Source organism: Bufo gargarizans, chromosome 3 (genome assembly GCF_014858855.1).
Source record: "Bufo gargarizans isolate SCDJY-AF-19 chromosome 3, ASM1485885v1, whole genome shotgun sequence".
Taxonomy (NCBI): domain Eukaryota; kingdom Metazoa; phylum Chordata; class Amphibia; order Anura; family Bufonidae; genus Bufo; species Bufo gargarizans.
This window is the reverse complement of record NC_058082.1, coordinates 48,783,477-48,810,553: the sequence shown is the minus strand read 5'-3', so window position 1 is coordinate 48,810,553 and position 27,077 is coordinate 48,783,477. Positions and strand designations below refer to the sequence as shown.

General features: G+C 45.5%; 1 protein-coding gene across 1 annotated transcript in view; it reads left to right on the top strand.

The window, feature by feature from the left end:
• The window catches only part of LOC122932854 (stomatin-like), a 55,802-nt gene extending 33,028 nt beyond the window's left edge, over nt 1-22,774 (top strand). The window contains exons 3-8 of the mRNA XM_044287494.1: nt 7,667-7,770; nt 7,854-7,926; nt 13,824-13,906; nt 19,708-19,911; nt 21,434-21,568; nt 22,586-22,774. Coding sequence (XP_044143429.1) covers nt 7,667-7,770; nt 7,854-7,926; nt 13,824-13,906; nt 19,708-19,911; nt 21,434-21,568; nt 22,586-22,774 — 788 coding nt within the window. The remainder of the gene's footprint in view (nt 1-7,666; nt 7,771-7,853; nt 7,927-13,823; nt 13,907-19,707; nt 19,912-21,433; nt 21,569-22,585) is intronic.
• Nucleotides 22,775-27,077: the final 4,303 nt, after the last annotated feature.

Here is a 27,077-nt window from a genome sequence, read left to right as displayed (position 1 = left end):
AGCTATCCCTTAGTCTTTTTTTAACAGTTATAAATTCTCTCCTTTGTGCATTAGTACTAAATGAGTAGTCTGGAAAAAGTTTAATCTTTACACCCTGTATATGATATTTATCTGAAGTTCTGGCGTCATATAATATTCCATCACGGTCCTTAGTCGATAAACATTTCACCAATATAGGCCTAGGATAGTCCCCTGGGACCCTATTTTTTGTGGGGACCCTGTGTGCTCTTTCAATAGAGAATAAGGGGGAGAGAGTACCCTCTTTGCTATTCTGCCTTATCCATTTCTCCATAAATTCAGTACAATTCTCTCCCTCTGCTCGTTCTGGGACCCCCACACATCTTATATTAGATCTTCTTAGTCTATCCTCCTGATCAACCAGTTTTTGTTCCATCTTACCATTTATCTGTTTTAAAGATACCACCTCCTTCTCTAACTTCTGCACAGATTGCTCTAGGGTAGGGATCCTTTTCTCCATCTCATACAAACGCTGCCTTACTTTCTCCATTTCATCTCGTATCACCATAACATCAGTTTGCACTGCCCCAAGCTGCGTTACCAAATTACCCATTAAATTTTCCATCCGTGAAACAGTGCAAAGTATGTCCTGCACCATTCTTACATCTGTTTCGGTATATGTCACTGGGGCTCCCCTCTCCCCCTCTCCACTCTCAGGTGTTATCTCATGTGTTGGGCCCTGAAGTTCAACATCTGCATTTTTTTCTTTTTGTGGAGATCTAGGCCCTGGTGAATTAGGGAGCAAGTATTTATTTAAACCCTGTTGCTTAGATCCACTTTCTAACCCTGTTACTGATCGCCTAGCGATACTCCCTTTAGGGCCACGCTGTTCCTCCCTTCTTTTTGACGGCATTTTCAATTTCTTAACCTTCCCGCGCCCTTTACTATATAAACCCTTGGGAAAAATCACCTCTATTCCCTTCTCTTCCTCCTCTCTCCCCTCCCCCTACCTATCTTATCAGACAGTTAGTTACAAAGTTGTTAGTAAAAGTAATAATAATAATATTTCCCCTTTTTTCAAATTAATCGTAAACATCAAGAAACAAACAATAAACAATAAATTAAACCATATCTAAACACTAGTTAGTCCGGGAAAAAAAAAAAAAAAAAAAAAAAAAAAATTACACAATGTTAAATAATCCTTAAGCCTATGCCTCTCAAAAAGAGCCAGGAACCAAAGGCCTATAGTCCAAACATATGAAAAAAGCGTAATTAGTCCCAATTTTTTTAGTAAGGTTAGTTTAACTTTGAACCCATAATAGGGAGAGTTTTAGAGATGTTAAAATGAGGTTAATCCCTTTTTGGAAGAACTTCTTCAGAGGATTAGAGTCGGAAGTCTCGGGGTCAAAAAATGGAGGTAACAAATAGGGGCTTAAACACCAATAAGCCGACTGGTGAGCAGTATACTCGGTAATAAACATGGTATATTCGCTCCTACTTGTTATTTTTTTTCCTTCACTCGCGCTTCTCTCGGTTTTTTTTTTTTACTCTATTCCTCCCAGAATTCTTCCAAGGATACAAATAGACCGGGGGCTATACCCTGGAGTCCGCAGCTATCAAAGTATCTTCACCCCTGTTACCCTCTGCATGAGGCTCGAAGCCAACAACTCCTATAGGAATCCTCAAAGTCCCGCTCCAGCATGCTCTAGAAGGGGGAGAACAAACATCCCCAAAAGAGCCTTAAACAAATGTTACAAGCTCTAGCACACATGTGCAACTCACAACCTCCTCTGGCTCGAGTCCGCCATTCCACAGCACCTGCGGCTCATTCCTCGGCACCTACGGGCAGCAGCGGCTCCTCCTGTAAGCGGCAAACCCAGGTATCAGTGCTCCGATTTCCACGTCGGGTATCCTTCCACACCGCCTGCGGACCATGGCATCCCCATCTACGCCTCCTTCACAGACCAGGTGACAGCTTCAGATCTCCAGTATCAGCGGTATCGGTGTTAACGTCCCCCCGCTTGCCTCAGCATAGCGGCTTAGCAGGAGCAAGCAGGAGCAAGCAGGAGCGAGCAGACGGGACAGCCGGCGTGCCGGGGGAGCGGAGGGGCGGGGCCTAGCGTCTCACATCAGACGCTCCCATGCTCCCTTCTTGCTTGTGGGCCGTATATATATAGTTCTAACTAACAACAGCACTCTTACCACTCTGTAGTAGCACAGAACTTTTCAGCGAATTATTGTTGGATACAAGGGACTATTCCTACCTGTGATTTTGAAATTCTAAATTTATGTGGATTGTATTTTATTTTATGTTATATACGTATCAATTTTATGCTATACATATATATAGTATTTTATTCTATGAAGTACAATTAAACTGTTTTATCACTAAGACCAAATGTAGAGTGCTCACCCATTACCTTGGTTTTTTACAAGACAAAGATCAACTTGTACCAGAGTGATGGGAATAGAAGAGTATGGAGAAGGAAAGGAACTGCTCATGATCCTAAGCATACCACCTCATCAGTGAAGCATGGTGGTGGTAGTGTCATGGCGTGGGCATGTATGGCTGCCAATGGAACTGGTTCTCTTGTATTTATTGATGTGACTGCTGACAAAAGCAGCAGGATGAATTCTGAAGTGTTTCGGGCAATATCATCTGCTCATATTCAGCCAAATGCTTCAGAACTCATTGGACAGCGCTTCACAGTGCAGATGGACAATGACCCAAAGCATACTGCAAAAGCAACCAAAGAGTTTTTTAAGGGAAAGAAGTGGAATGTTATGCAATGGCCAAGTCAATCGCCTGACCTGAATCCGATTGAGCATGCATTTCACTTGCTGAAGACAAAACTGAAGGGAAAATGCCCCAAGAATAAGCAGAACTGAAGATAGTTGCAGTAGAGGCCTGGCAGAGCATCACCAGGGAGGAAACCCAGCGTCTGGTGATGTCTATGCGTTCCAGACTTCAGGCTGTAATTGACTGCAAAGGATTTGCAACCAAGTATTAAAAAGTGAAAGTTTGATTTATGATTATTATTTGTCCCATTACTTTTGGTCCCCTAACAAGTGGGAGGCACATATGCAAACTGTTGTAATTCCTACACCATTCACCTGATTTGGATGTAAATACCCTCAAATTAAAGCTGACAGTCTGCAGTTAAAGCACATATTGTTCATTGCATTACAAATCCATTGTGGTGATGTATAGAGCCAAAAATGTTAGAATTGTGTCGATGTCCCAATATTCATGGACCTGACTGTAACCTCACAGTATTGTATGATTAGCTTAGGCATTTTTGTGGCAGCATAGCTATGTGGATCTGGGACATATTGTCTTCTCTTGTGGTTCTTACTGTGTATATACTGTAGCTAAGAACTACATCTAGAGGATTCTGATGTTCTTTATTACATTTTTATATACACATATATTTATTGAATTATTATGTGAAACATCGTATGCTTCCATTTATTAACACTGCCCTGTACTTATCAGGTATGCTAATGCCGACCAGTGGTGCTGTCATTTTCCTGCCTTCCTTCTTAATGTTTTTAACTATTTGTGATCTGTTCTAATAAAATGTATAATTTAATAGAACAACATGTCTCTATTTTTTGTAGGTTTAGGGTATTTTTAGGGACCACATACCTGTTACGTATGGCCAACTGGGTACATTTTGATATGGATTACTTATAGGGGATAGGTTAAAACTCAGTTAACTGTGTGGTGCTCATGTAGGTCAAGGCAGGTAGAGTTTGTGCGATTCCGTGAAACTCATCTGAGGTCAGAGCAGGCAGCAATGGGTCAGGACAGTACAGGGGGGTTGCTAGGGTCTCAAATTATCCGGGGCCCAGCTGGGGCTGCATAGATGAGGCTGGGGGCTGCATACATGAGGCTGCAGGCTGCATACATGAGGTTGGGGGGCTGATCTGAGGCATGTGGGTCTGATATTAACATTGGGGGTCTGATTAGGCAAACCGACCCCCATCCCCCCGGAAACACTAGGACTGAAGACATTTTGCTGTACTTGCTATACAGCAGCACTTACCTCTCACATCCAGGGCCTCCAGGTGACGTCTACTCTGATGTAGATCTTCTCTGTCATCGTCTTCTCCATTCGGTCCAGACAACTTCTCTCAGCCACACCTCGTCTCTGCAGAATGTGAAACACAGACGTCTTAGCTTCCTCCCTTTTCTGTACCCCAAAATACAATCCTGAAGAAAAATAAGTGCCCCCCATAGTAATAGTACTCCTCATAGTCCCACCAATAGTAATTCCTTTCTAGAATGTCCTCATTAGTAATACTGCCCCTACAGTGATAGTGCTCCCTAAGAGTGCCTCCATTAGTAGAAAAGCCCTACAGTATTAATAATGCCCTCACAGATCCCCCATTAGAAATAAGGCCCTTCTATTGCTCCCCAGTGGTAATAAAGCTCTCTACATACCCCTCAGTAGTAATAAGGCGGCCCCCCATAGTGCTCTTAGTAGAAATAATGTGGATCTATAAGTCCCTCCTATAGAGCCCCCAGTAGTAATAAGAATGCCTATATTGTCCCCTGGATTTAAAATGCCCCCACAGTGCCCCCAGTATTTGTATTGCCCCTACGATTACAATGCTCACCCTGAAGTGCCCCAGTATTTATAATGCCCCCTACTATTATAATGCTCACACTGAAGCAGCCCAGTATTTATATCACCCCTGTAGTGCCCCCTGTAGTTATATTCCTCTGTTTACTGTCCTCAGAAATTATAATTCTTCACCCCCTCCACCATACAGTCCCATGTGAACAACATTATTTTCCTCCCTCCGCCATCTCTCCAGCCCCCTCTAATATACAGTCCCATGTAAATAACATCACACCATCTCTCCCGCCCCCTCCAATATACAGTCCCACGTAAATAACATCACCCCTTCCTCAGCCGCCTTCAACATACAGTCCCATGTAATAAAGATTACTCCCTCCCCAGCCGCCTTCAACATACAGTCCCTTGCAAATAACATCACCCCCTCAATATTCAGTCCCATGTAAATAACATCACTCCACCCCACTGTCCCATGTAAATAACTTCTCTCCCTTCAGCCATAACATACAGTCCCAGTTAAATAACCACAACTCCCAGCATTGCTCTGCTCCTCTCTTCACTTACCTCTACCCATGTAGCAGACATCACCACAGCTTCTTCCCCCAGGACTTCTCTTCTTCACTGCCATCCTCTCCTGCACTGGTCACATGATGGTGACATCATCGCAGGTCCTTTTCAGCTACTGCATTTAGAACTGATCACATGGACTGTGATGTCATCACAGGTCCTTCAGCTCTTGCAGGGCATTAGATTCAATTGTATTTCCGTCCTGAGGACTTACAGTTGTATCTAGCTGACAGGCAGGACATTCGGCCCTGGGACAAAACATCAGGGGCCCAGGCCCCGAATGTTTTAACCTAGCAACGCCCCTGGAACAGTAGACAGGCTAAGGTCAGTATTAGAGTGTTAACATTGTGAGGTTTTGCTCTGATAGATATGGTAAGCAGGCGCAGTACAGAAGCAAAATACAAGTTCTTAACTCAAAACATTTTTATTCATACTTCAGGCAATTGCACAAAACAGCATGTAACTTTGCAGTCTTGGTGTTAATTTACACACAATGGAAAGTTCATATAACACAAGTCACCTTGCTGGCAATTCTGCCTCCAGTAGTCCACAGCAGGCTTTAGGGGGCCTCTTTCCACAGCATGCGGCTCTCAGCCCTCCAGCACGGCACAAATTCTCAGATCCCAAAAACAGAGACATCTCTGCTGAGCTCAGCTGCCTATTTAAGGACAGCCAGGTGCTTCCAAAACCCGGACCGGCACTTAAACTCTGGTCCAGTATTTGTCCTCACCTGGCTGGAAACCAGCCCAGCCGCACATGCTGGGAGGAAAATACCTGCCTTGCCAGACACAACCCCTCAGAAGAGCCCTACAGTATTAATAATACTGTCACAACAGGCAGAGGTACGGTACATGGAGAGACAATCAGAATAGCACACCTTCACTGGTAAGCTAGCAGGCTAGGAGCGTAAGCTTCCATGAAAATAATGTGAGGTCCAAGCAGGAAGCAGTGGGTCAGTATGATAGTCAGGCTAAGGTCAGTATTAGAGTCTGTTAACAGGCAGAGGTACAGCACATGGGCAGACAATCAGAATAGCACATTACTGGTAAACTGGAAAGCTAGGAGCCTAAGCTTAGGCATACTGGAGAAGGTACCCTATAGACCCTGAGACAGCCAGTTATAGGCTGGGGAAGTATTAAAACATGCACGCTGGCCCTTTAAAAGCCAGGGAGGGTGCAGGCCCTGGGGTGAGAAGAACTGGCCAGACAGGGAAGTGCAGGCTGCGGCCTGCAGGAAAGGCACAAGACTCCAGCAACAACTCCAACTGTGGGTGAGGAAGAGGAGGTACAGCAGGTCCAGGCCGCTGGACAGAGCAAGAAAGGTGAGTAAGTGAGTATGTCAGCTCTGTACACAAAAAGGATTACATATTTTAAATAAAGACCAACTGAAAAAAAAAAATTTAGCTCAAAATAAGTACAATGCAATGATAAACAAAAAATTTCCCCCAAAGGTGTACATAGCCTTTAAAGGGATATTCCAGTTATTTAATGTTATCTCCTATTCACAGGGGACAACTATCAGACTGTTCAGGTCCAACCTCTGGGATCCCCACTGATCACGAGAACATGTCCTCCCTCCTCACAATAATGATGCAGCAGGTCCAGCATACACACTGCTGCTCCATTCATCTCTAAGGGACTGCCGGAGATAGCTTAGTACGGCACTCCATTCATTCACAAGGGCCGCAAGGTACAGGCCTCAGTTATCATGATCGGTGGGTGTCCCAGCAGTCGGACCCCCACTGATCTATTAGTTATCCCCTATTATCTCTTATCCTGTGGATATAACTAGAATGCCCCTTTGATCTTTGTATATATGAATTAGGCTGGGACTACATGGCGATATGCGCCACGTTACAATGGTGTCGCAATGCGACACATGACATACTGCAGAGACCTGATGGATTTTGTGTTGCAGAGCATGACATACAGCGAATTGCTGCCTCAGCCTAAGTCTCCAACGTTATAATCAACTTCCCCGGTATGTTCACACGGCTAAAATCCGCTGCGGATTCCATTGTGGAAAATTCCATCATGTGCACATGGAGGCTTTTCCTTCTGCTACTGACTTCAAATCCGCTTATGAAGTTCCATGTTACTTCTTTGAAGTCACTTCTGTGGATCCACATCTGTGTGTCCTTTCCGCAGGTCATAGAACATGTCCTTTTCTTGTCCATTTTACAAGAAGAATAGGTTCTTCTACTGATGGGAGTGATATCATTGTGGAATACACACGGCCGGTATCCATGTTTTACAGATTTACACTACAAAATGGATACGGTTGTGTGCATGAGGCCTTATTACAGAAAAAGCTAAGACTGATGTCAAAATGTGGAGCGGAAGTCACGATCCAACTACAGTGCATAAACTGGAAAGTAGGATGATAACAATATAATGAATATACTGCAAGAGCTAGGACTGAGAATGGGGAACACAGAAATGCCTCTTGAGCTGATCTGCATTTTCGGTTACAGGATGTCCGATCCTACGTTTTATTATGTTTTTGGTTCGTCCATTTCCACCAGTTATTATAACGATATCGCTTCTGTTTTTCAGATGCAATAAAAGGAGATATTGGCGTTTGCGGCTGGATGATAATGATAGTATCTGCTCTGTTTGCTGCCATCACCTTCCCTTTGTCCATCTGGTTCTGTGTTAAGGTAACTGTAATCAGCAGATTCGTATGAAGAGCTATAACCTTCTGCGGAGCCGTCATGCTTACTTTATCATGTGTATTCCCTAGATAATTAAGGAATATGAACGTGCTGTGGTGTTTAGACTGGGACGTATAGTCTCTGGAAAAGCCAGAGGGCCAGGTAAGGTCTACTACTGTCATAAGGGATATATGTACATATGTATGTATTGTACGTTAGTAATAACAAGAAATATACAGTATTTTGCGGTTTTCACCGTTTGTGGCTTTAGCAGTGTTTTGGATAGTATAGTATTTTATACTGCAAAACTTCACTTAACTCAAATGTGCCGATCCCAGCACAGTTATCATCGTTTAATCTAGTTTTCGGGTGTAAATGATGACTGAAATCGGCGTAGATTTCATTCTAGGCGTACGGACTGCTGGAAGATGTGGTAAATTTATGGCAAGATGTGCATCTTGTCATAAATTAAGCTTATCCTCTGGTGTCGAAGAGCATAACCAGCCTAGAAAACCCCTGTCTTGATAAATTTCCCCCATGCGCAGAGGCAGACCGGCCATAGACCCTACAGGGAATTTTCCTGGTGGGCCCATGCCCATAGGGCCACTCCTCTCTGCTGCTGGCTGAAGGTAGTGCTGGTTTAGTATTGTTGCCCACATCTCACCTCAGCCCCCTGCTCCATATTTTAAATAGAGACAATGGGAGTAGGACAGAACGTGCCAGCTATTGATGGCCACCACAGAGGGACAACTTCTGGGGAGGTATTCAGTGCTGCTCTATGGTATTACTTAGTGAAATAGAAAAAACGATTCCGGCACCTATTTTTCTTCCCATAAAATCTTCCTCTTTATTCAATCATATGCGGGACAGTATCACAAACAAGCTGTTTACGCGTTTCGGAGACCTTCTTCTTAGTCGTTACGCGTAAACAGCTTGTTTGTGATACTGTCCCGCATATGATGTGATTGAATAAAGAGGAAGATTTTATGGGAAGAAAAATAGGTGCTGGAATCGTTTTTTCTATTTCACTTTGTCTACGCCCAGGAACTTGCTGGCTTGAATCCGTGCACACGGGATATTACACGCCGACCAGGTGTTGTCCCGTCTTCTGACAGTTTAGACCCACCTACAACATTTGGGCCACTTTAAGCCCCTGCCCATACGGTATTTGATGCAGATGCATCGATGTGACTGCCACATGCGGCCGAAAACCCACCCACCTGTGCTGGTCAATAGCTGCGCAAATGTGCAGTACCTTCAAAATCATGGTGACCATTGGCCAGGGTTCTGCTAGCTGCATCATGGCTGCCTGGTGGAAGCCCGGCCCCATGGCTGCATTTTCTGATTGCATTGCTTGAAGGGGATGAATTGATGCATGATATTTTGCAACTTTACATTGTAAATGATGTCATAAAATGAAATGGTGTTATATCATATTAACATATTGATTTGTCATGGGTGGGAGAGATGCCATGTGACTGTAACATAATGGGATAATCTTATCCTTCAGTGCCCCATGGTATTAGACATATGACTATCTTTGACAACAAGCAGGCTAACCCAAGTTATTAGGCCTGCAGGTGACACGTGTTTTCCTCCATAAATATTGGGACATCGACAGAAATCTAACATTTTTGGCTCTATACACCACCACATTGGATTTGAAAAGAAACAAACAAGATGTGCTTTAACTGCAGACTGTCAGCTTTTTTGAGGGTATTTACATCTAAATCAGGTGACCGATGTAGGACTTACAACAGTTTGCATATGTGCCTCCCACTTGTTAAAGGGGTTGTCCAGGTTCAGAGCTGAACCTGGACAGCCCTCCATTTTCACCCCGGCAGCCCCCCTGACATGAGCATCGGAGCAGTTCATGCTCCGATGCTCTCCTTTGCCCTGCGCTAAATCGCGCAGGGCAAAGGCATTTTTCTTAGTTCCGCTGACGTACCGGGGCTCTCTATGGGGCTGACAGGAACCCCGGTGACGTCACCGGCACTGATGGGCGGGATTTGGCTCTGCCCTAGCCAGTAAAACGGCTAGGGCAGAGCTAAAGCCCGCCCCTCAGAGCCGGTGACGTCACCGAACACACTGCTGGGCGGAAGTTACCGCCCGGCAGTGTGTTATTGTAAACACAAGAGCCTGTGCCCTGCGCGATCTAGCGCAGGGCACGGGAGCGCATCGGAGCATGAGATGCTCCGATGCCAGGCTCAGGAGGGCTGCCGGGGTGAAAATAAGGGTATGTCCGGGTTCAGCTCTGAACCCGGACAACCCCTTTAAGGGACCAAAAGTAATAGGACAGAATAATAATCATAAATCAAACTTTCACTTTTTAATACTTGGCTGCAAATCCTTTGCAGTCAATTACAGTCTGAAGTGTGGAACGCATAGACATCACCAGACGCTGGGTTTCATCCCTGGTGATGCTCTGCCAGGCCTCTACTGCAACTGTCTTCAGTTCCTGCTTGTTCTTGGGGCATTTTCCCTTCAGTTTTGTGTTCAGCAAGTGAAATGCATGCTCAATCGGATTCAGGTCAGGTGATTGACTTGGCCATTGCATAACATTCCACTTCTTTCCCTTAAAAAACTCTTTGGTTGCTTTTGCAGTATGCTTTGGGTCATTGTCCATCTGCACTTTGAAGTGCATTTGGCTGAATATGAGCAGATGATATTGCCCGAAACACTTCAGAATTCATCCTGCTGCTTTTGTCAGCAGTCACATCATTAATAAATACAAGGGAACCAGTTCCATTGGCAGCCATACATGCCCACGCCATGACACTACCACCACCATGCTTCACTGATGAGGTGGTATGCTTAGGATCATGAGCAGTTCCTTTCCTTCTCCATACTCTTCTCTTTCCATCACGCTGGTACAAGTTGATCTTGGTCTCATCTGTCCATAGGATGTTGTTCCAGAACTGTAAAGGCTTTTTTAGATGTCGATTGGCAAACTCTAATCTGGCCTTCCTGTTTTTGAGGCTCACCAAAGGTTTACATCTTGTGGTGAACCCTATATATTCACTCTGGTAAAGTCTTCTCTTGATTGTTGACTTTGACAAACATACACCTACCTCCTGGAGAGTGTTCTTGATCTGGCCAAATGTTGTGAAGGGTGTTTTCTTCACAAGGGAAAGAATTATTCGATCATCCACCACTGTTGTTTTCCGTGGTCTTCCGGGTCTTTTGGTGTTGCTGAGCTCACCGGTGCGTTCCTTCTTTTTAAGAATGTTCCAAACAGTTGTTTTGGCCACGCCTAATGTTTTTGCTATCTCTCTGATTGGTTTGTTTTTTTTTTTTTAGCCTAATGATGGCTTGCTTCACTGATAGTGACAGCTCTTTGGATCTCATCTTGAAAGTTGACAGCAACAGATTCGAAATGCAAATAGCACACGTGAAATTAACTCTGGACCTTTTATCTACTCATTGTAATTGGGATAATGAGGGAATAACACACACCTGGCCATGGAGCAGCCGAGAAGCCAATTGTCCCATTACTTATGGTCCCGTAACAAGTGGAAGGCACATATGCAAACTGTTGTAATTCCTACACCGTTTACCTGATTTGGATGTAAATACCCTCAAATTAAAGCTGACAAGCTGCAGTTAAGGCCTCATGCACACGACAGTTTTTTTTCACGGTCCGCAAAAACGGGGTCCGTAGGTCCGTGATCCGTGACCAGTTTTTTCGTCCGTGGGTCTTCCTTGATTTTTGGAGCATCCACGGACATGAAAAAAAAGTCGTTTTGGTGTCCGCCTGGCCGTGCGGAGCCAAACGGATCCGTCCTGAATTACAATGCAAGTCAATGGGGACGGATCTGTTTGATGTTGACACAATATGGTGCCATTTCAAACGGATCCGTCCCCATTGACTTTCAATGTAAAGTCTGGAGTTCTTTTATACCATCGGATTGGAGTTTTCTCCAATCCGATGGTATATTTTAACTTGAAGCGTCCCCATCACCATGGGAACGCCTCTATGTTAGAATATACTGTCGGATATGAGCTACTTTGTGAACCTCAGATCCGACAGTATATTCTAACACAGAGGCGTTCCCATGGTGATGGGGACGCTTCAGGTTAGAATACACTACAAACTTTGTACAAGACTGCCCCCTGCTGCCTAGCAGCACCCGATCTCTTACAGGGGGATATGATAGCACAATTAACCCCTTCAGGTGCAGCACCTAAAGGGGTTAATTGTACTATCATATTCCCCTGTAAGAGATCAGGGCTGCCAGGCAGCAGGGGGCAGACCCCCCCCCCTCCCCAGTTTAAATATCGTTGGTGGCACAGTGTGCGCCCCCCATCGGGCCCCCCCTTCCTCCCTCTAATGTTAGAAATCGTTGGTGGCACAGTGTGCACCCACCATCGCCCCCCCCCTCCCTCCCTCTATTGTATTAAATCGTTGGTGGCACAGTGTGCCAACCACCATCGGCCCCCCCTCCCTCTATAGCAGTAACAACATTGGTGGCAGTGTGCGGCCTCCCATTCCCCCCCCCCCCATCATTGGTGGCAGCGGAGTTCCGATCGGAGTCCCAGTTTAACCGCTGGGGCTCCGATCGGTAACCATGGCAACCAGGACGCTACTGCAGTCCTGGTTGCCATGGTTACTTAGCAATAGTACAACAGTAGAAGATTCATACTTACCTGCTTGCTGCTGCGATGTCTGTGAACGGCCGGGAGCTCCTCCTACTGGTAAGTGAAAGGTCTGTGCGGCGCATTGCTAAAGAACTGTCACTTACCAGTAGGAGGAGCTCCTGGCCGTTCACAGACATCGCAGCAGCAAGCAGGTAAGTATGAATCTTATACTGTTGTACTATTGCTAAGTAACCATGGCAACCAGGGCTGCAGTAGCTTCCTGGTTGCCATGGTTACCGATCGGAGCCCCAGCGATTAAACTGGGACTCCGATCGGAACTCCGCTGCCACCAATGATGGGGGGGGGGGAATGGGAGGCCGCACACTGCCACCAATGTTGTTACTGCTATAGAGGGAGGGGGGCCGATGGTGGTTGGCACACTGTGCCACCAACGATTTATTACAATAGAGGGAGGGAGGGGGGGCGATGGTGGGTGCACACTGTGCCACCAACGATTTATTACAATAGAGCAGTGTTTTCCAACCAGTGTGCCTCCAGCTGTTGCAAAACTACAACTCCCAGCATGCCTGGACAGCCTTTGGCTGTGCGGGCATGCTGGGAGTTGTAGTTTTGCAACAGCTGGAGGCACACTGGTTGGGAAACACTGCAATAGAGTGAGGGGGGGGGCGATGGTGGGCGCACACTGTGCCACCAACGATATTCAAACTGGGGAGGGGGGGGGGGTCTGCCCCCTGCTGCCTGGCAGCCCTGATCTCTTACAGGGGAATATGATAGTACAATTAACCCCTTTAGGTGCCGCACCTGAAGGGGTTAATTGTGCTATCATATCCCCCTGTAAGAGATCGGGTGCTGCCAGGCAGCAGGGGGCAGTCTTGTACAAAGTTTGCAGTGTATTCTAACTAGAAGCGTCCCCATCACCATGGGAACGCTTCTGTGTTAGAATATACTGTCGGAAATGAGTTTTCACGAAGTGAAAACTTAGATCAGAAAAAGCTTTTATGCAGACGGATCTTCGGATCCGTCTGTATGAAAGCAACCTACGGCCACGGATCACGGACACGGATGCCAATCTTGTGTGCATCCGTGTTCTTTCACGGACCCATTGACTTGAATGGGTCCGTGAACCGTTGTCCGTCAAAAAAATAGGACAGGTCATATTTTTTTGACGGACAGGATACACGGATCACGGCCTCGGCTGCAAAACGGTGCATTTTACGATTTTTCCACGGACCCATTGAAAGTCAATGGGTCCGCGAAAAAAAACGGAAAATGGCACAACGGCCACGGATGCACACAACGGTCGTGTGCATGAGGCCTAAAGCTGTTGTTTCTTTTCAAATCCATTGTAATTGTGTATAGAGCCAAAAATGTTAGAATTGTGTCAATGTCCCAATATTTATGTACCTTGAAGAATATGCGCCTACATTGTGCTTTACTTACACTCCTCTCTTTCTACGCAGGGCTGATGTTCATTCTCCCCTGCACAGATAACTTTATTAAAGTGGATCTCAGGGTCATATCATTTGCAATCCCTCCACAAGAGGTAGGTTTGTAGAGATATGCTTTTTATATCCTGGGTTGATCCTACAACTACTCAGCCCCACTGGGTACAGATAATTTGCTCCCTTGCTTCAGGGGTGAACAAAGACAGCAGGGAAACCATGTGCAGAATGGCCCCAAATAGGTCATAATAAAGGGCATTTCACATCCTACCATTCATTGTGAGCCATGAAAGTTAGTACCTCACATGCTATCTAATTGTCACCTTAAAAGAAGGGTCCTACTTTCTATGGGCCCTCATGCCGCTGCACAGATTGCACTTATAATAATGTATGTCTACCATTGAGTTGGGTTTTATATGTTCTTGTTCTTAGGACTTGTTGCACAAACCCCGGCAAACACTACTCCTCTTGATTTTAAGTTTCTCTTGAGTTTGGGACCCTAGGTTTGATAGACATCTTTTGGCCTTTTCTCCTGTGCCTGGTGTCACAACCAGACAGCTGAGAAGCTCTGACAGAGGCCTTTCAGAACCTCCTCCTTGAGTTCTCTTTGTTGTGCTGTTCAGTTCCTCATCTCGTTAGCCTCTCTCAGCTGTCATGGAGTTGGACTGATTGCATCCCTTTAAATTCCGCCCCATAATGCATTACTGGGCGGCTTATACTACTTCCTGGAGTGTGTGTGCATGCTGATCTAGTTTTCCAGTCTGCCACAAAGTTAAGTGCTGAACATTTATCTGTTATTTTCTGTTTACTGGATCCCAGGTGACCCTGACTCCCTCTGTGTCTGGTGTAGGGAGCCGGTGGTCGTGTCCCCTCACTATTGTAGGGTGTTCAGGGGTTATATAGTCGAGGTACGTGGATATGCAACCTTCCACCTCTGGGATCTTTGCATAGGCTGAGCAGCCAGTCTCCCTTTTGGTTCCTTAGCTTTGTATCCACTCAGTCATATATGCATGTTGCTTTGTCTTGTTTCCTGTACACCGTCCGTGATATTATAAGCCGCCAAAACCGTCTCAAGCATGGATCCGGTTTCACTTTTGGCTGAACGCTTCCAGGGTCTTTCATTGGAGGTAGCTGATCTCCATAAGACTTTTTCTCAGCTTCAAGTGACCGGTTCAGCTTGCGTTCATGGAGTTTGTTCTGAGCCTAAGATCTCGCTCCCGGATACGTTCTCCGGGGGTAGTGAGAATTTTGTGCTTTTAGAGAGGCTTGCAAACTCCATTTTCGCCTTCTCGCTCAGTCCTGGGCCTTTTCACTGCCGGAGGGGGCACGGCCTCTCCGTTCAGTGGATGAATTCTTTTTAGCCCTGGGTCAGATATGATGATCCGGATCGTATTGCTCTGGCTGAGTCTAGACTACATCTATTATGCCAGGGTAAACAATCCGCAGAAATATACTGCTCAGAATTTCGGAGATGGGCAGTTGATACTGGTTGGAATGATGCTGCACTCAAAAGTCAATTTTGCCATGGTCTTTCAGAGGGATTGAAAGATGCATTTGCCTTTCATGAGAGGTCTATTTCTTTGGACTCTGCTATGTCTCAGGCCGTTCGTATTGACAGGTGTCTTAGAGAGAGAGGAGAGATGTCCCCTTCCTGTCATACTCAGTCCCAGGACAGTGCAGCGGTCCCATTCTGTGCGCAGGGGTCTCAGTCGCTGTCAGCCCCTTCTGAGCAGGAGCCCATGCAGCTGGGGTTGATTGCTTCTGACAATAGAAGATTCAGCCCGCATGGGAGGGTTTGTTTTTGTTGTGGAGGTATAAATCATTTGGCAAATATTTGTCCCTCTAGGAGATTCAGGCAGTTTTCTGGGAGTAATAAAGAAACAAACAGGAAAAAATCTTTTAAAAATGTTCCGTCTGTTACTATTGGCAGGGTTGAGGCGGAAATTGAAGGTTTTCCGTTTGTTTGTAGTTCCCGTTTTGTCCTGCCGGCTAGGGTGGCGCTAGAGAGCAAGAACATTTTTTTGTGAGATTTTTGTGGATAGTGGAGCAGCGGTCAATCTCATTGATAATCAATTTGCGATAACTCATGGTTTCCAGGTGCGCACTTTGGGAAAGGATATTCCGGTTTTTGCTATTGATTCCGCTCCACTTTCTCAGAAATCATTAAAGGGCATAGTTCACAATATCCGTTTAATTGTGAGTGATGCTCATGTTGAGGATGTGTCATGTTTCGTCCTTAGCGGTTTGCCTACTCCTCTAGTGTTGGGGCTACCCTGGCTCACTAAACATAACCCCACCATTGATTGGCAAGCGAGGCAAATAAATGGTTGGAGTGACTTTTGCAGAGAGAATTGCCTCACGACATCTGTTTCTGAGGTTGCTACTAAGACTGTACCATCTTTTCTCTCTGAATTTTCGGATGTCTTCTCTGAGAGTGGAGTTCAGGATTTGCTCCTGCACTGGGAGTACGATTGCCCTATTAATCTCATCTCAGGCGCTAAACTGCCTAAATCTCGTTTATACAATCTTTCCCAACCTGAGAGGATCGCTATGCGTGCTTATATCTCTGAGAGTCTGAGAAAAGGACACATACGACCCTCGAAGTCACCTGTTGCCGCTGGTTTTTTCTTTGTTAAGAAAAAAGATGGTTCTTTAAGACCTTGTCTGGATTTCAGGGAGCTGAACAGTATCACTATTCGTGACCCTTATCCGCTTCCTCTGATCCCGGACCTGTTTAACCAGGTTGTTGGGGCTAAAGTCTTTTCCAAATTACATCTAAGAGGGGCATACAACCTGGTCAGGGTCAGAGAAGGAGACGAATGGAAGACGGCCTTCAATACCCCTGAGGGCCATTTTGAGAATTTGGTTATGCCTTTTGGTTTGATGAATGCCCCAGCCGTTTTTTAGCATTTCGTGAACAGCATTTTTTATCATTTGATGGGAAAATTTGTATTAGTGTATTTGGATGACATTTTGATTTTTTCTCCTGATTTCAAAACTCATAAGGAACATTTACGTCAAGTCTTGCTCATCCTGCGGGAGAATAAATTATATGCGAAACTGGAAAAATGTGTGTTTGCGGTTCCAGAAATTCAATTTCTGGGGTTTCTTCTCTCCGCTTCTGGTTTTCGCATGGACCCCGAGAAGGTCCGCGCTGTGCTTGAGTGGGAGCTTCCTGAGAATCAGAAGGCGCTGATGCGGTTTTTGGGCTTTGCCAATTATTACAGGAAGTTTATTTTGAATTATTCCTCTATTGTTAAACCACTCACTGATATGACCAGAAAGGGGGTAGATTTTTCTTCTTGGTCAGTAGAGGCGCGTAAGGCTTTTTCTAATATCAAGGAGAGTTTTGCTTCCGCTCCCATCTTGGTGCAACCTGATATTTCTTTACCCTTCATAGTCGAGGTTGATGCTTCTGAGGTGGGTGTGGGGGCGGTCTTGTCTCAGGGTTCCTCTCCTGCCAAATGGCGACCGTGTGCCTTTTTCTCGAAAAAACTCTCCTCCGCAGAGAGAAATTATGATGTGGGAGATAGGGAATTGTTGGCCATCAAGTTGGCTTTTGAGGAATGGCGCCATTGGCTAGAGGGAGACAGACACCCTATTACCGTATTTACTGACCATAAAAATCTGGCCTACTTGGAGTCAGCCAAGCGTCTGAACCCGAGACAGGCCAGATGGTCTTTGTTCTTTTCTAGGTTTAATTTTGTGGTCACGTTCCGCCCTGGAGTTAAGAATGTGACGGCAGATGCCCTGTCACGTTGTTTTCCGGGAGGCGGGAATTTTGAAGACCCGGGTCCCATTTTGGCTGAAGGTGTGGTGGTCTCTGCTCTTTTTTCTGAATTGGAGGCAGAGGTGCAGGCAGCCCAGTCAGAGGCTCCTGATCTTTGTCCTCCTGGGAGGTTGTTTGTGCCTCTCGCTTTAAGACACAAGATTTTTAAGGAACACCACGATACGGTCCTTGCTGGGCACCCGGGGGCAAGAGTCACACTGGATCTCATCGCTCGGAGATTCTGGTGGCCTGCGCTTCGTAAGTCGGTTGAGGGTTTTGTGGCAGCCTGCGAGACTTGCGCTCGTGCCAAAGTCCCTCATTCACGGCTATCAGGTCCTTTCCTTCCCTTACCCATTCCTTCCCGTCCTTGGACACATCTGTCCATGGACTTTATAACGGACCTGCCTCGTTCCTCGGGGAAGACTGTGATTCTGGTGGTGGTGGACCGTTTTAGCAGAATGGTGCATTTCATCCCTTTTCCTGGTTTGCCCAATGCTAAGACGCTGGCGCAGGCATTTATTGATCACATTGTCAAATTGCACGGTATTCCTTCAGACATAGTCTCTGATAGGGGCACGCAGTTTGTTTCCAGATTCTGGAAGGCTTTCTGTTCTCGCTTGGGGGTTCGGTTGTCATTCTCTTCTGCTTTCCACCCGCAGTCGAATGGCCAGACAGAGCGCGTCAATCAGAATCTGGAGACATATCTGCGCTGTTTTGTGGCGGAGAATCAAGAGGATTGGTGTTCTTTTTTGTCCCTTGCTGAGTTTGCTTTAAATAACCATCGTCAGGAGTCCTCTGATAAGTCACCATTTTTTGGTGCATATGGGTTTCATCCGCAGTTTGGGACTTTCTCGGGAGAGGGGTCTTCTGGTTTACCTGAAGAGGACAGATTCTCCTCGTCTTTGTCATCTATTTGGCAAAAGATTCAGGATAATCTAAAGAGCATGAGTGAGAGATATAAGCGTGTGGCAGATAAGAGACGTGTGCTTGGTCCGGACCTGAATGTTGGTGATCTGGTGTGGTTGTCTACCAAGAATATCAAATTGAAGGTTCCCTCCTGGAAGTTGGGTCCTAGGTTTATTGGGCCTTACAAAATCCTGTCTGTCATCAATCCTGTTGCCTACCGTCTTGATCTTCCTCAGACTTGGAAGATCCATAATGTTTTTCATAAGTCCTTATTGAAACCTTATGTTCAACCCATTGTACCCTCGCCTTTGCCTCCTCCTCATCCGATTATGGTTGATGGGAATCTTGAATTTCAGGTCTCTAGGATTGTGGATTCTCGTCTTGTCCGCGGTTCTCTTCAGTACCTTGTTCATTGGGAGGGTTATGGTCCTGAGGAGAGGATGTGGGTCCCAGTGACGGACATTAAGGCCTCTCGTCTCATCAGGGCTTTCCATAGGTCCCATCCTGAGAAGGTGGGCTCTGAGTGTCCGGAGTCCACTCGTAGAGGGAGGGGTACTGTCACAACCAGACAGCTGAGAAGCTCTGACAGAGGCCTTTTAGAACCTCCTCCTTGAGTTCTCTTTGTTGTGCTGTTCAGTTCCTCATCTCGTTAGCCTCTCTCAGCTGTCATGGAGTTGGACTGATTGCATCCCTTTAAATTCCGCCCCATAATGCATTACTGGGCGGCTTATACGACTTCCTGGAGTGTGTGTGCATGCTTATCTTGTTTTCCAGTCTGCTACAAAGTTAAGTGCTGAACATTTATCTGTTATTTTCTGTTTGCTGGATCGCAGGTGACCCTGACTCCCTCCGTGTCTGGTGTAGGGAGCCGGTGGTCGTGTCCCCTCACTATTGTAGGGTGTTCAGGGGTTATATAGTCGAGGTACGTGGATATGCAACCTTCCACCTCTGGGATCTTTGCATAGGCTGAGCAGCCAGGGAAAGTCTCAGGTCTTGTGCAGGGGTCTCCCTTTTGGTTACTTAGCTTTGGATCCACTCAGTCATATATGCATGTTGCTTTGTCTTGTTTCCTGTACACCGTCCGTGACACCTGGCCAGTATAAGTTTTGGTGGTTTTTAATAGAGTGCTTCTTTAAAAACAGCAGAGGGCTGTATGTGACTAGGTCAGGTTGTATATCCGCTGAGATGCCTGTTCATGTGACATGAGTCTGTGGTGATTTATTTTAGATCCTTACTAAGGATTCAGTGACAACTACAGTTGATGGGGTCGTGTACTACAAGATTGAGAATGCTATCAGATCTGTGGCAAACGTCAACAACGTTCACGTAGCCACTGCACAGCTGGCACAGACAACGCTGAGGAACATCTTAGGAACACAAACTCTTTCCAGCATCCTGTCTAACCGTGAGGAGATTGCCCACAACATTCAGGTAAGTCCCAATTTAGAATGCCTGCTCTGTTCAATTGTGGGCAGACTTTACACTATGCAGATCAAGCAAGTCAGGGGAGGGGGGGGGGGGGGGGGCATATGAACTGTGTAGTCAGTTCAGCTGCACAGTATTCTATGACATCACAGTATTTATTATCCCTCTACTGTGACATCACTGTATTTATGATACCAATACTGTACTGTCACATCCTGGTGTTTATTATCCGTGTACTGTGACATCACTGTGTTTATTATACTTGTACTGTGACATCACTATGTTTATTACAATTGTACTGTGACATCACTATGTTTATTATACTTGTACTGTGACATCACTATGTTTATTACACTTGTACTGTGACATCACTGTTTATTATCCATGTACTATAACAACACTGTGTTTATTCCTGTGCCGTGATGTCACAGAATTTATTACCCCAGTAGTATGACATCACTGTGTTCTTTATGATTGAAATGTGACATCACTCTGTTTTTTCTTTTATCCCTGCACTGTGACACAACTGTTTATTATGCCTGTAGTGTGACACTGTAGCTTTAGTGCTCCTCTATGATATCTATCTACAGTAAATGACTCTTATCTGATCTGGTCCAGGTTATGTAAGTGTTCATGGCTATTATGGCCAGCCTAATCTCATGAGAATTTGTTAAGAGTAATATATGAATTTTTGTCTGGCTGCCTCATGGCATATTTTCCGTGCTGCGGCCAGATCTCCGCCGGTCCCCAATACAGCGAATTGGGCCGTGCAGACTTCAGGCAGCACACGGCTGTACATGGTAGTTATGGATCCAGCAGGCAGTTCCCCTGCCGAAACAGCCTAGCGGAATGAGTAATGCCAGTGTGAACCAAGCCTTACTAGACTAAATACAGACTAAACATGTTTAGGTTATAGGTGTGCATGTTTATTTTGCATAGTCAGATTTCCATATAATGTCTTTGTCTAAGTAAATTGTAACGGCTGGTTTGATGACAAAGTTGAAGGGTTAGCAGTGCTGTTCAGAGCCCTCTGCCCATTCTCAGCTTTTGGAGCTTGAAGAGTATGGATATGAATCTCATATATTTTCTCTAGATCCGTTCTCTGCATGCTCCCATAGCTGAGCAGAGTTGCTAAAAGCTGAAGGGTTAGAGTGCCCCCCCTTCATTTTTCTCAAAGGTTTAGTTACCCTTTAAACAACTTCTACTCAAACCCAACAGTGATACTAATATTTGTTTCGTGCTGTCCAGGGCTGGATTTACCTATAGCTGCAGCAAATCTGTTCCTATAAAGAGCATTGGCTGGAGGGAATTTATTTCAATGCCTAATGTGCAAAGATCGCCTGTCTTGTGAACAGGGCTGAGATTAGAACATCTTGCCTGTAAGCTAAGTACATCTGGTTCCCATCCTATCGACATGAAGTATACTAGATAAAACTGATGTAAATTTGTAATCTTAGGGTATTATGGTTTACTTCTCTTCTCCTGGACCATTGTAGTCTTTCCTGATCCCATGCTTCATGTGTTCTAGTCAATACTTGATAACGCTACACATCAATGGGGAGTCAACGTGGAACGTGTAGAGATGAGGGACGTGCGCCTTCCTGTGCAGATGCAGAGAGCTATGGCTGCCGAGGCAGAAGCTGTGCGAGAGGCCAGAGCCAAGGTAACTGTCTTACTATACAAGCTGCAAATGTCACCTCACATCCACTGGAGCTTCATCTACTTAACACTGATTCCATGTTTCCCATATACATTTTGTTCCACTACCTAGATCTTCTAGGTCTAAGCAAAAAGAGTTAAAGGGGTTGGCCAAGGTGTTTTTAAAGGTGGCTATGACCAGGATGACTTATAAAATAATTAAATAAGCCTTTTAAAAGTCCAGTCATTCCACTGCTGCTCTATGGTCCTCATTTTCAGTCCCAGCTGTTCAGAAGTGATGATGTCCAAGTGTCTTCCTGTGACTGCTGCAGCCAGTCATTTTCCATGACTTCTGAGGCCAGTGACTGGCTGCAGAGGTGACATAAAGACAAATGAGACGTCATCACTTCTGGATAGCAAGACTTGTAAAAGGTGTTTATAGTTTAGTTTATTATTTTATTAGGTTTCCTAATCATAGCCTCTTGGATTATAAAGCATGATGTTGCACCCTGTAATAGTGGTATGCCATAATGTCATTTGGAAGGTATGCATGCAGGCTAAAAATATTTCCCTCCCTATCTGTCCTCTTGGCTTGACATATCCAGAGTTGTGTGTGCAAGATGATCAGCTTTGGAAAAAAAGAAATGCTTTTGTGCTACTCTATCAGAATTTGTTTATGCTACATGTGGCCACCTAGTGGTTGTGATGTGGATTGCAGCCCGTTAAGGGGTCTGCTAAGAGCATACAATTCGAATTGTGAGAAATTTAAGTCCTTATTGAAATTTGTGGAACAGTAAAGGTGGACACGTCATTCTGTGCCTCCTAAACATGCTGTCGTTCACTAGAACATCCCTTGACACAGAACTCAAACTGAGGTGGTCCTATGCCAATATGCCCAGAAGTAGGCATTTCTTGGAGGTTTTATGGGCGCTCCTGGAAGGATTATAAGCCGAGCTTAAAGTTGTCACACACACCAGTAATAAAGAAAATATCTGAGACTGAGATGAACACTATAAAGTAACACCCATGTTTTCCCTTACAGATTGTGGCTGCAGAAGGTGAGATGAATGCCTCTCGAGCCCTGAAAGAAGCCTCCATGGTGATATGTGAATCTCCTGCAGCTCTACAACTGCGCTACCTGCAGACTCTGAACACAATTGCAACAGAGAACAATTCCACAATTATATTCCCCATCCCCATTGACCTATTGCAAGGCGTTATTAAAAAATGATCGGCCACGGGGCTCTAGAGCCACTTCAGAGGAGGGTATTGTGTAATATTTTATGGAATGGATCTCTGAAGGGTTGGGTAGGCATATTCGTGCAGGGCTGCGGATTATGTGAATAATGCTAAATGTAAAAATGTAAAGAGTCTTGTATGATAACTAGCGCACAGAAAAAGTGGTGGATAGGGTTAGTTGTTGCACAACTCCTCCACTTCTGTACTAGCTTTGATGCATTAGAGTCAATGTGGTTCCACTCAGTTCTTTAGAGGGGAGTTGCTTAAAAACAAAAAAATCTTATAAAACAGTTACCTTTTAAGCTCAACTTTAAGCATGTCCAACTTTGCAACCAGTTTATGTTATTACTCCACTGCATGCAAAATACGAAATGAAGCAACTTTACAAAAACTTGATTAAAAATATCCCGTTGTCTTTTCCCTACAGCTCCTATGTAGACCCTATGTATCTTCATGGTGTCTCCTACAGTCACACACCTTAACATCTGTCCTCTACTTGTTAACCTACCAAATGCTAGTTAACACAAGTAGGAGGCAGCTTGGTGAGATTGTGACTAATGGTGCCCATTGGAGACCTTCAGTAGTTGTCAGCCAGAAAGTAATCTCTCTGGACTCCCCCATACAGAAACGTGAATGGCTGCGTATGTGTTTTCAATGGGAAAGAGGCGAAAGCTTCTGTCAGACGACTTTGGAGGTGGCTTATCTCCTGAGAGAGAACTGAATTCAATCTGTCTGATCCTACTCTCCCCTGACTTCATCTGTCAGAGAGTTGGGAGAACCCCATACAAAAGGACAGGTTTGGCCGACAATACTCTAATCTAATGTGTATGGGGTCCTTAAAGGGGCTGTCCGGGTTCTAGACATTGATGACCTATCCTCACGATAGGTCAAGATCAGGTTAGTAGAGGTCTGACACCCAGCAACTCCACCTATAACCTGTTCTAAGCAGTTACTGGTATCAGAAATAGCACAATGGACTGCGATGGAAGCAGAAAGCTCCATCCACTGTCATACAAAACTGACAGAACCTTTAAAAGTCAGACTACAGGTCAAAAATACAGTATCACAGATTTGATCAACCATATGGGCAGTGTAGCTCATAACCTGCTTGTACCTGATGACCCGTCAGGTAAACAATAAGACAATTTTAACCCGCACCTACTGTGTCCTTCTTCCATACCATGTAGATTGTAAGGGCCCTCTCTCCTTCTGTACCAGTTTGTAACTCATCTTGTTTATGATTAGTACAATTGTCTGTGTTATGTATGTGCACCGCTTATCATATGTACAGCGCTATGGAATGAATGGTGCTTATATAATAAATAATAATAATAATAAAAAATAATAATAATTTTGGAGGTGAATAAAGGAACAGGTGCGTGATATCCAAACCTGCAAGGACTGCTCATCAAGGTGACGTGAAGAACATCGGAAGACCCAAGGAGGGGCGATCGGAATGAAATGACTGCCTACTTAGAAAAGAATCCTAATGGATTTGGGGTTTAAGATCTGTGAAACCAGAGAGGTTAAAATATTTTATAGCCTTAGGCTGCTTTAATTTTAATAGTCCTCAAGAATATTAACGGAGCTGATATCCCCTAGTTATGACACAATCATACCTACACTGTACTAGTCCGTGCCTATATCACAAACGCATACAAAGACCCCATAGAGCCCTATTAATAGGGTAAACAGTGTATACGAGTAAGAATTCACACCTAGATGGGGTTTTGAATAGGGATATACTATATCATAACTTTGTTCCCGATTGTTGTACCCTCCACTAAGGCTACTTTCACACTCGCGTTTGGTGCGGATTTGTCATGGATCTGCACAAACGCATCCATTCAGATAATACAACCGCATGCATCCGTTCAGAACGGATCAGTTTGTATTATCTTTAACATATCCAAAACGGTCTTGAACACCAATGAAATTCAATGGGGGACGGATCAGTTTTCTATTGTTCCAGATTGTGTCAGTGAAATGGATCTGTCCCCATTGACTTACATTGTGAGGACGGATCCGTTTGGCTCAGTTTTGTCAGACGGACATCAAAACGCTGCAAGCAAGGTGTCTGCCTCCAAAGCGGAATGTCACATTTACACCTCTGTACACATGGGAGACACAGCACTCAGGGTAGTTAACAGACACAGAGTTGAGGCCTCACACACACAAGCATGTGTGCCCCGTGCTGAGGACCGCCAATAGCGATCCACAATGCATGGGCACCGGCCATGTGCATGCTGTGTGTAAATGTGGACTCTTTGACTTGAATGGGTCCGCGATCCAAAAAGATACAGTCCGCACGGCAAACAAATAGAACATGTTTTTTATTTTGTGGTGCTAAGGCACAGCCCGAAATCCCACGGAAGTGCTTCCATGGGCTTCTGATCTGTGCCTCTGCCTTGCACTGCTTCATATCCTGCTGATTGTGGACTCATTCAAGTCAATGGGTCCGCATCTGTGATACAGAGTGCACACGGCTGGTGACCGCAATACAGACACTGGGCGCACACTCTCGTGTGCATGAGCTCTGAGACATTTATTCCAGTGTCTCTCCTGATTTGAGTAATTAGTCTCTTCAACTTTTTGGATATGAAAGGTGGCCAAGAGTGCAAAAGATCCGAAGGCGCTGCCAATCTGATCAATTAATGCTTTATTGTGGAGCTATAACTCAGTAATGGAACAACCACATGGCGAGCCTATTGGAGGATTGTTAACTAATGAAGACGGCACTGTTTGGGCGGTCTGCATTGTTAATGGCCACACGGTATTGAAGATGTCATGCCCTAATAAAGCAGTTATTTTTGCAGATATGCGCCATAAAAAAAGCTGTGATTTTGGACTCTTTTACTCTTTGGGTGGAGCCGAATGAGCAGTCACCCAGAAGGGAGGGCACCGGCCATTAACGCGGTATGCTTCCACAATGACCAAACCAATCCATCGGGAAATGGAAGCCTTCGACGCCGCCAGCCCTCTTCTCGGCCCCTCTAGAATCACGAACAGGGAATCCGTCCACCGGAAAGATGCCGTCTGGGACATATAAACTGGAACGGCTCGTACAGGGTATGGAGCGACTGTTCCAGAGGATGAGAGGGGTCCGGACAAAATGAATGGAGAACAATCTCCTCATTTAGATGGAATTACGACACCACCTTCGGCAGGAAGGACTGCACAGGGCGAAGGACCACCTTAGGCCTCTTGCACACTGCCGTGTTTCACGGCCGTATGCGGGCCGTGGAACCGCGGCCTGGATCCCTCCTGAGAGCAGGAGCGCACGGCGTCACTGGTTGCTATGACGCCGTGCGCTCCCTGCTGCCGGCACAGTACAGTAATACACTGGTATAGATCATACCAGTGTATTGCTGTATAGCGGCGGCAGCAGGGAGCGCACGGCGTCATAGCAACCAGTGACGCCGTGCGCTCCTGCTCTCAGGAGGGATCCAGGCCGCGGTTCCACGGCCCGCACACGGCTGTGAAACACGGCCGTGTGCATGGGGCCTTATCCTGATGGAAAATCAAGAAAGGAGACCAACATGAAAGAGCCGCGAGTCCAGACACCCTATGGATGGACGTGATTGCCCCCAACAATGCCACCTTGTAAGACAGGAAGCGAAGCGACACCTGCTGCAAGGGCCCAAACGGAGAAGATTGGAGAGCGTTGAGCACTAGATTAAGATTAGAGATGGCCTTCCAGTTCGCCCAGTGGTCGTTTCTCTGTGAACTTTGTGCGTTTGCGATTCGCCGAACATGCAAACATATGGCAATGTCTGCCGGCGCCATATTCTTTTGCATTGCGCCAAAATTTGACCCATGACACACACATCAGGTGGGACAGGACAGCCAATTGAGACGTTTCAGCACATGGACACCCCCCACCCTATAACAGAACCCGATCTGGCAGCCATTTTACATTCTGTGTTTTGCCAGTGTAGGGAGGGGTTGCTTTGTGGAGCAGGAACAGACTGTTAGGGACCCCAAATGCTAGCTAATAGGGCCACAAAAGTCCTTTTAAAGACTGGTATAAGTGTGCTATCGATAGGTGTGAGATACTGAGGGGTGTGATATACTTACAATATACTTTCTAACATAGAAAGTATATTATAGTGCAGTTGTGTGCTGTAATACCGCAGCTATATAGAGGGACAGAGGCTATTGGAATAACTAATTGCAACTGGTGTGATATACCTGTTGCCCCCCCAAAAATTGCTAAGGGGTGTAATATACCTATAATATACTTTCTAACATAGAAAGTAAATTTGTATTTGTGTACAGCAGTGGTGTGCGGTTCT